At 29.1% G+C, this 10,626-nt stretch overlaps 1 protein-coding gene and 1 pseudogene across 2 annotated transcripts; both read right to left on the bottom strand.

The window, feature by feature from the left end:
* Positions 1-2,820: 2,820 nt before the first annotated feature.
* LOC120081724 (sigma factor binding protein 1, chloroplastic-like) lies at positions 2,821-7,193 on the bottom strand. Of its 2 annotated transcripts, none has more exons than XM_039036822.2 (2): positions 6,342-7,193; positions 2,821-3,055 (listed from the first exon to the last, which is right to left on the bottom strand). In XM_039036822.2, the coding sequence occupies exons 1-2, from the start codon at positions 6,725-6,727 to the stop codon at positions 3,013-3,015; spliced, it is 429 nt and encodes a 142-aa protein (XP_038892750.2). In that variant the 5' UTR covers positions 6,728-7,193; the 3' UTR covers positions 2,821-3,012. The 2 variants fall into 2 exon arrangements, with proteins under 2 accessions (XP_038892750.2, XP_090172060.1); XM_090315934.1 differs by lacking the exon at positions 2,821-3,055 and adding an exon at positions 3,841-4,281.
* An 876-nt stretch (positions 7,194-8,069) lies between these two features.
* Positions 8,070-9,339, bottom strand: LOC150035208 (uncharacterized; annotated as a pseudogene).
* Between the last annotated feature and the right edge of the window lie 1,287 nt (positions 9,340-10,626).

Genomic DNA, 10,626 nt, shown 5'->3' with positions numbered 1-10,626 from the left:
TTAGAGACAAGTCTAAAGAGCCTTAAACTAGATTGAAAGAGAATTTATAATCATAAACCTGTTGAAGCATACTCAAACCTAAATCCTTGTTGTTTGATGTTAGAAGTCGTTTAATCCTACATATTTGGAGTTGTTACAGAGTGGGTAACTCAAATCTAGTGTTGAAAAACAACAGGTAAGTGTTGAACCTTGTCGAATAGGGAAAATCACTCTATATGTTTTTACAAAATTAAAAAGTGAATTTTTTTTGAAAAAGATGACATGTGTTAAACAAAAAAAGAGAGATGTGATATCTTCCTATAGAAGATAAAAGAGATACTTGAAATAGAGAAATTAAACTTCTTAAAGAAGGAAAAAGAAACATTGTTAAAGATGTTGCTATTAACGAAATTAAAAAAAAAAAACATACAACAAAATTTCTACAAAAAAAAAGGGCAAAAAAGTTAGGAAGAGTCCGTTAACAAAATTTTTAAAAAAGAAGAAGAAAAGATACGTGATGGAAAATGAGATATTGAAATTAGCTATTTATAGGAAATATTTAGATCTCAAATCATATCTTGATTTTATTTTTTAAAAAATATTTTTTTATTTAATGTGAATTAGAGATTATTAGAAAAATTTGATTTTTAAAAAAATGGCCAATAAGAGATTAGATGATAAAATGAAATTTATTTTTAATTTTTTTTACTAGTATTTAACTTGAAGTAGATTTTAGATATAAAAATGTGATTAAAAAAAGATTTTCGTGAATAAGAGATTAGAAGATAAAATCTATATATATATATATATATATTATCTTTGTTTTAAAGATAAGTAAATATCATTAAAGATAAAATGTGACTTTTTAAATATTTTTAAATTTCTTTTCCATTTATTTAATTTGTAGCTAATATGAAAGATAAAATGAAATTTAATGATTTAAATGTAAAATTGCGTAAGATATCCAATGACCATCAACTAAAATGAACAAAAGAAGAAATAAAATGTTTCTCCCATAATCCCTTTTAGATTGTATAGATTATTCTTGAAAATAAAACTTATAAACATTTTTTCCACATAGTTTTCTTGTTTCATATTATCTACCTTTTGAAAACGTTTTACAAAATCAAGCTATATTTATTTTTTAGTATATATATGGTTTTTAAAAATTTTGATTTCATTTTTTAGATCTGGCTTACAATTCAAACGTGTTTTTGAGTATGATAGAAATATTACTAACAAATTGCTAAGAAGCAAGCATGAATTTCAAAAGCAAAAGCAAAAGAAAAAAAAAAAAGCGAGTTTAATATCTTTGATTAAATTACAAATTTGGTTCTTAAACTTTAGAATGTATTTAAGAGGTTCCTGAACTTAGAAAGTGTATAATAAGTTTTGAAACTTTCAATTACTTTATGTCCAATAGATCCTCAAGGCCCCATCGGGAAACCAATTAGATTTTAGTTTTTTAAATAGTTTTTGTACTACTTCTGCCCGATAAGAGGAGGATTGTTGGGAATGTGACTAAAGTCCCACATTAGTTAGATAAGAGGAGGATCATAGGTATATAAGTGAGAATGACTATCTCCATTGGTATGAGGCTTTTTGGTTAGACTGATGGATGATTGGAGGCTTGGTACTATCTACTATTCAATAGTATTTTCAAACTAGTCAAGTTTTGGAAACTAAAAATAAAAAGATTTTTAAAATGTAGCTTTGTTCTTGACTTTAGCTAAGAATTCAAATGTCGCCTTAAGAAAAATGGAGATCATTGTCAAGAAATTGTGCAAAAACAACAAATAGCAATTGTCAAGTTGGGCATGAAATTGTAGTTTTGTGTCTTTTAAGTCCTTGACTCCTTCAACATTTTTTAGAATTCATAAATTTATTAGATACAAAATTAAAAGATTAAGGTCTCATTAGACATTAAATCTAATTTTATACCTAGTAGATTAATTATATTTTAAAAAATTTAATTATTTCAAAAACCTATCAAACATGAACTTAGAAGCTTGGTAACCTATTACACATGAAATAAAAAGTCTATACATATATTAGACCCTTCTAAAAAGTTTAAGAATCAAACAAACACAAACATAAAAGTTTAGGGACTAAACACATAATTAACTTATTTTTATTTAGTCCAACAAAAAATTAACATTGAAAAATATCACACTAATCCCTATACTTTTAAGTTTGATTCATTTTGACCATTGTAGAATGTTTATTGAGATTCTTATGTTTTCAATTTTTGTTCATTTTGGTTTATGCATTCTTAGAATGTTCATTTTGGTCTATGCAAAGTAATCAATTTAATTTCTATTTAAAAAATTTAACATAAATTTTAAACTCAATGGAACGTTTTAGTGCAAATTTATGGCTACATCTTAAGAAATTTAATTAATGAAGTTTTATTCTAAAATTTTGATTAGAAATTGAGACTAAAATAAAAATAAATAGATAAAAAAAAGAGAAATTTTAACCAACAGAAAAAATATCAAATTATTTATAGAAATAGTAAAAACATACTGATAGACTTCTAATAGCATCTATCAGTGATAGACTTCTATCAATTTTTATCATTGACAGACACTGATAGACTTTTGTCTGCCTCTATTAAAGAAGATTAAAATTTTGTTATTTTGTGTAAATAGTCTCTCTTCTATTTTTGAAAATTCTCCCAAAAAAATCACATTTTGAAGTAGTTTGTGTGTATATTTAACCTTAAGCGAAAGATTTTTTTTTTTTTTTTTTTTTGAAGTGTATCACATTTTAACTCCAAATTTTAAATGAGTTTTTCATATTTCAACAAACTTTAAGTAGGTAAATATGAAAAACTAACCCTGAAGTACGAAAAACAATTCATTGCATGCAATTTAATTATAACATTTTTACCAACATGAGTGATAGTGCTTAAAATGTGTTATCTCGTCCTACTTAATTTGGGATTGTTATGTAAGAGCATAAAGTTGAGGCTGGCATCACGGCGCCTCAAGACAATAGCATATGATTCTGGGAATCGCATGAAGCGCGCCGCTACAGACTTGTCGGATGAAACGGCATCACAGCATCTGCGACACTGCGTATAAAACCAAAGAGCAAATCTTCATAGAGCATCGCAATGTTGCTTCCAAGCGCCACACACGCCATCCCATATATATTTTATATATATATATAAATTAACCTAATTGCATGCACTACTCATCACAAATTTTACAGAGAATTCTCTCCATTCTTTTCAGATCTCCTCTGTTTTCTTTCTTCCCCATCCAATTGAGAACCATACTTGATCCTTATTTGGTGAATTTGATTATGTATGAAGGTTAAGGTACTATTATCTAGCTTGAGATTTATGGTTTTTATCTTGATTTATGAACTCATGAGATCATGAACAATTAGTTCTTGATATTTTATGGTTTATTGAATTTTCTCCTTGTTCTTATTCAATTGATTAAATGTATTTGAGATTATTTGACAAATTAGTTATGCATGTTTAATTCATCGTTATAAATTTACACCTAATACATAATTGCAATTAGGTTCTTAGATCACCCAATAACAAAATTTAAGTTAGAGTAGTATATTGATTCGACTTTTCCAATCGAATAGCATTCATCTATACTAACTTAGGAGAGGATCACATCGAATATTTAATTGGGCTTTTATTAGTTATTTTGTTCGTCTAGGCAATTGTCCTATATTTTAATGCTAATCAGTTTACATGTTTATGAGACTTTTCCTCTAGACAAAAGAATTGATTTGATTAAGAGAACATCTAACTTTTCTAGAAGTGATTGACTAATTTCAGACCAATAAAATTTTCAAGGCATTTTTGTGATTAATAATCGATGACTGAGAAGTAAATTAAGAGTAATTCCAATTCAACCCAAGCTAGGTCTTATTTCATTGATAGTTTAAATCCAATCAACATCTAATTTGTGTTTATTTGTTACCCTATAGTTCAATTTATTACAATCTAAACCAGTTCATCAAACTCCCCCTTGGTTACTCAACAACAAGTGAATTGAAAAGCAAATTGACCGATTCTCTGTAAATCAACCCATTACGGCCCTAATACTAACGAATTAGAGTAGAAAATGGAACAATTATTTGATTGACTCGAAAGTCTCGACAACTTTTAGCTCGTCAATGAGCATAGATCAGAACTATCAACTAAGGGTTCGTTTGATAACGTTTCCATTTCTTGTTTCCTATTTCTTGTTTCCTATTTCTCGTTTCTCGTTTCCTCTTTTCTAAGAACAAAAAACAAGAATATGTCTGATAATTGTTCATGTTCCCTGTTTACTGAAAAAAAAAAAAAAAGAAACAAAAAGTAGAAACTTTTTTGATAACTATTTCTTGTTTCTTTTTTTTTTAAGCAATAATATATATGTGTATAAAAGTTATGTACTAGATTAAACATCAAAAAAGACATTATCAAAAGTTTATGTCATCTAATACAAGTAAGTCTCGATGGAAACTAAATATAATAATAAAATTGTATCATATCCTTCATATGTTGCAAATTCGACACCGTCATCTCTAACTTGAGTCATTTATCTTAGATAATGTCAAGTCAAACTTAATTACATTATTATGTAAATAGTGTGGTTGTAAAATATTCAAGTTAAGTCAAAATTTATATATTGTAAAATTCTACTCGATTTCAGATATACAGAAAATATTAGAATTAAAATAATATATAAACATGCATATTGTAAAAATTAATACTAAAGAGTTGAAATATAAAAATGATATATATATAAAAAATTAAAATAATATAAATCCAAATATTGGAGAATTTTAAAATTCAAAATTACAATAAAATATAAATATAGTAGAATTATTTTTCTTAAAATAGCAAAATTAATAAAAAAAAAAATAATATAATATAATATAAAAGATGGAAATAAAAAATAAAATAAAAGTGCTCTTGTGAGTTGAAATTTGAAATAGGAAAAAATCATAAAAATATAATATAATATAATATAATATAAAAGATGAAAATGAATATAAAAGAAAAGAATAAAATAAAAGTGCACATCTTGTGTGTTGAAATTTGGAGAATAATTCTTTTTAAATAGAAAAAATAATAAAAATATAATATAATATGATATAAAAGATGAAAATGAATATAAAAGAAAAGAATAAAATAAAAGTGCACATCTTGTGTGTTGAAATTTGTAATAAGAAAAAAATCAATATACATATTGAAAATAAATATATAAATTAAATAATTGAGAATTTTAAAATTCAAAATGAAAATAAAATATAAATATAGCAAAATTATTTTTGTAAATAATAATATTAATAGAGAAAATAAATAAACTATAAAAAATGAAAATAAATATAAAAGAAAAAAAAACAAAATAAAATTGCCCAACTTCAGAGCACATAACCAAGAGGTGGAAGGGTAATTTAGGCATGCACAATAATAAAATATGTATTACATAAAATAGAAACAAAACAGAAGAAACTATTTTTTTTTAACTTCTCAAATTTAGCCACATTTTCAAAAACGTTAAATTTTAGAAACAAAAATGAGAATATTTATCAAACAATTCAATTTCTTAAAAAATGAAAAACATATACAAAAAACGAAAAACGAGAATGTTATCGGACTCTAAGATATTAGAACGTTTGAATTCTTACTATCCACATTGAATTAAAAAAAAATAGTATAATATTTTTCAAATTATTTAGAAAATAAAATCAAACTGTTCTATAACAACCAAACACAAAAATTTGGGCCTTTTTAAATATAAAAGAAAATATTTAAAAAATTATACTTTATAACAAAAAAATTCAAAAGTACAAAATATTGTTAGAGGTATGAAGTACAAATGTATTTTTGGACTTTTTTATTTATAAGAATTTTACTAATAGGGATAATAGACTCTCCAACTATCTCCACAATGGTTCAAAAGGGTCAACATGGTATCTCAAAATGGGTCATTCTAATGGAGATAGTTGTCATCGAACAAAGGACCACTGAGCCTATAATGATATGATATTATCCACTTTAACATAAATCCTTATGATTTTATTTCACCGCAGAAGGTCCAATTTCAATGGAGATAGTTATCTTCCTTTATATATCCATTATCTTTCTCTTATCTAACAAATGTGTAATTTTGATAGCATTCTCAACCAGGAATCCCAAATAATTCTCAAAATTGCCGTATATATTGTATTCAAAATATATAATTATCGACAAAAAAAATGTGGCAACAATTTCATGTATCTATACAAATCCACGTCACATTATTTAGTTAAAAAAAAAAAGGGAGAATCATAAAGTACGCCGAATCTACAGTAGTGCACTTAAACCTGGCATCATAGTTTGTGCCGTAGAAGAATCATACCAAAAGCCATGGAACATTTCTGCAAAACTCGCATCGAAATTCTGCAGAACCGCCAAATCATCCAGCGGCGGAAGAGCCGCAACCGACGATTCATACGCTGCCGTTTCGACCTTTCCTGACACCAGTAGATCGTCATCGCCGAGGAGTTGGTAGTCGAGGAACGGCGCCGACGCTGACGATTGCAGATTCCGATCACTAGCGGCGGAGGCGATCAGTTCCATGAACCTCTCGGCATCGGAGTCCTGACCGGTGAGTTTCTGAACGAGAGATCGGAACTTCGAGGCGCTGGTTTTCACCTTCATCGGACTTGAAATGTACACGACTTTGAAATTGGCCGCCGCCGATTTCTTGCTTCTTTTTGGGTGTTTTTTGCCAGTTACATTCATCGGGAATTTTTCTTCTTTTTTCTTTTTTTGGTTTAATTAATTTGTATAGAGGTAGATAGGGTTTTTATATTTTGAGTGATTTTGGAGTGGAAGGATATGGTGGTGGTGGTGGGATTTATAAAGGAAGTACGGATTATGGATTGGAGAAATTTTCTTGGGAATCAAACATGCGGCGGTTTCCCGGAAAGTGGTGGGGGTGGAAATTTTGAGCGAAAAGGAAAATTCCTATTGAAAATGAAACAAAGAGATTGAGAAAAATGGGAAAAGCAACAGAAGGTTCTTTCTTTCAAGATGTCCTTAAAGGACCCGTAATCTTCCGAGCTAAGGGACCAAATTTTTACGTCCATACGATTTAGGTATAGTTTTTATCTCATACCTAAGTTTCTTTTTTATTTTTAAGTTTTTAGTTTTATTTCAATTTAGTCTTTAAGTTTCTTCAAAATATTACAATTTTACTTTCGAGATTTGAGTTTTATTTCAATTGATTCTCCAATTCTGAGATTTTATATTTTTTAACTTCAATTTTTTTTTATTAAATACTCACTTTCAATCATTGATAAATTTTTTTATTAATTGATTAGAAATAATTATGAAGTGAAATATTGAACTTAATTAATTATAATTCTTATAATGATTTTTTATTTATTAATATAAATTAATACTAAAGATGGAAAATGAGGGAAAAATTAAAAGTATATTGCCCTTTTAGAAACTATTTAGGAAAATATTGTTGTTTTCAGACTATTTGTAAAAATATTGTTTTTTTTTTAAAATAAGTCGAGGTTCAAAATTCGACCTAAATCCTTCCTTTCATTTGTACGTCGAACTTTGAACCATCGACCTTACCCTTCCTAACATTATTATTGAGTTTGTTTAATTATCATTCCGGAGACCTTCCTCTATCAAAAGATCGTATTTTTAAATTTTCATAAAATTCCCTTGGAATTGCTTGTTGAATAATTTTTACGGATTCTGTCAATCTCAATTAAATAACGAGCTAATGAATCTCCTTCTAATCACTGAACGTCCCAATCAAATTCGAGAGCGAGATTTTGAGCGTGAGCGAGAGTGAAATAGCGAGATTTTGATAGAGAGCGAGAATACCGTACAAATTTTCCCCGTTTTTTCCTTTTTAATTATTACACATTCCACCTTCTTCTTTCTAATCCTTTCTTTTTCTTTTTCTTTTTTAAAAAAATTTCCATTTTATAAAAACAATTTCTAAAAATATTTTATTATTTTATTTAAACTCTAAAAAGAATAAATTAAAAATAATAATAACTCATAAAAATAAAAAAAATGTAAATTAAATATCTCATTTATATAAAAATAATTACAAAAATCAATGTGTCCCATGAGGCAGACGTTGTCAATTTCGAGCTGGTTGTCGTTGTCGACTTCGAACTTGAGGTTGCTCGGGTTCTTCTTGATGTTGCTCTGGTACCTCTGCAGGCGCTTCATAATATAAATATTCATTATGCTCTCCACGACCCCGACCATGTCCATGCACGTATGAAGACGAAGGACCAGCCTCTGAGTCATAATGTCCTGAACCAAATGCTGGCATTATCATCATGGGACTAACATAATCAATTTGACTCTGCGTCAGCGTCATAGAGGGCAACTCTTCCACATTATGTGCAACCTCATCAAACTCATCCTCTTCCCAAATAGGTCCTCTACGTTTAGGAACTGGTGGAGGAACAATAGGTATATCGTACATATAATGAATTTCCTCCATATAGCTTTGGTTGTCACTACATATAGCAAGAACCTGGTTCAGATCATTCGCAACCTCACGGAGTCTACTGTTGTTTGATCTTTGTGAATTATAAAACAATTAGACAATATTTAAAATAAATTTAAATTAAAAAATTAGATAATATTCATTCATTTACCATATGACCCACAGCTGCTCCCGGACGAGTGACGTAACGCCTTGTGATATTATTATACCAATGAATATATTCTGGAGTGACATCTGTGTCAAATTGTTCAAGAGAAACCCCCACTACAATAAACCTTGCACGATAGTGCCTTCGTACTACCAAATGTGCAATTTTTTCGAACCAATCTCCAGTTCTTAGGTCAATATCATGCAGTATGGGTTCAGTATTACAAGGCGATGGGACATCTTGCTGAAAACCGAATTGTCTCATCACCCTGTCAGGAAGATGCCACTCACCAATGTGAAAATATATGAGAGGACTCATCATCCGTCATATGTTTTGACCATTCGTACAAAAATTAGGCAAAGTATGCACAATAATTTTGTACGGCTCCCAAATAACCTGAAATACAAAATATTATATTAGAGAATATTAAAGACAAATACAATAAAAATGTGAATAAAATAATCGATTAGGTTTAGTGTAATGTACCTGTTCAGGTTGAAGCAGATCAAACATGTATCTATACTAGTTGACTATATGTGTAGCTGTCCTAATCACACAAAATTTGTCTCTCCACCTAAATTTTTAAATTGATAATTTATAATTTAAATTAACTAGATTAGTGATATACAAATTAAATTGAATTAAAACAACATACTGAGAACCGTAGGCTCGTCCAACTAACTGAGCGTCATTAATATGATGTAACTGTGGAGCCATTATTGGAAATTGCTCCCAAGCCCATAGTTGCAAAAGTATGAGAGGCCCAACTATCTCTTGAACCTCAGGTCTTGCTGCTTTGCATAGTTGTTTATACAACCATGCCAAGCATTCTCCACCCCACGAATACTGCCCCGCATCATGGAGGTTAGCTAACAGTGACAGGAACATCAAGTGAACAAAATGACTTGATTTATCTGAAAACAGACTTCCACCCATTATTTGTAGTATATATGCTCGTGCATATCTTATGACGGTTTACTCGTCTGCATCATCTGTGAGCTCACGAAATTGTGTTCCTAACCATATTAAACTTAACCTTGATCCTTTAATCTTGTCGACAGGTGGGGTCGCACCGAGGTACATTTGACAAACTTCTAACCAGTCATCGTACATCACTCTGGTGACTGGCTCACCGTCAACAGGTAACCCCAACAATAGTTCTATGTCTTGTAGAGTGATAGTGCACTCTCCAACAGACATATGGAATGTATGCATCTCGGGCTTTCATCTCTCGACCAAGGCTGTGATCAGATGATTGAGGAGAGTAACATTTAGTATACGTTGATAATTTGTAGAGTGATAGTGTACATTTCTATGTCTTGTAGAGTGATAGTATACTGTTCATGTAACAAGTGGTAAGTATTCGACATTCTATGCTCGCATTTTACGGCCGTTTGCTCACATTTTAACATGAACTACGAAGATTTTATTGAGGACTACTACAAATTGTCAACGTATGCTGAATGTTACTCTCCTCAATTTCAACATGTACCGTATGAAGATTACTGGATCACGCACCCTAATATGCTCGTCTTACATCCTGATCCATCGTTGTTGAGAAGACCTGGTAGATCGAAAAGTTCACGTTATCACAACGAGATGGATTGGACAGAACCAGCCACTCGACAACGATGTGGATTTTGTAACTAGTTAGGACATAATCGAAGGAAGTGTCCTTCGTTACTAAGACGGGCTCCAGATAGTTAGGGATTGAATAATAAATAATTTTTTAATTTTATATTCATTTATAGTATAATAATCTAATATATTCACTTTATAGTATAATAATATAATATATTCAATTTATTATCTAATGATTATTCAATTATAATATAATAGTCTAATATATTCAATTTGTTGTCTAATGATTATTCAATTATAGTATAATAATCTAATATATTCAATTTGTTGTCTAATGATTATTCAATTATAGTATAATAATATAATATATTCAATTTATTGTCTAATGATTATTCAATTATAGTATAATAATCTAATATATTC

Source organism: Benincasa hispida, chromosome 7, assembly GCF_027475165.1.
Source record: "Benincasa hispida cultivar pf3 chromosome 7, pf3_genome.v1.1, whole genome shotgun sequence".
Taxonomy (NCBI): domain Eukaryota; kingdom Viridiplantae; phylum Streptophyta; class Magnoliopsida; order Cucurbitales; family Cucurbitaceae; genus Benincasa; species Benincasa hispida.
Note: the sequence above shows the minus strand (reverse complement) of the source record. Positions and strands in the feature narration are given on the sequence as shown.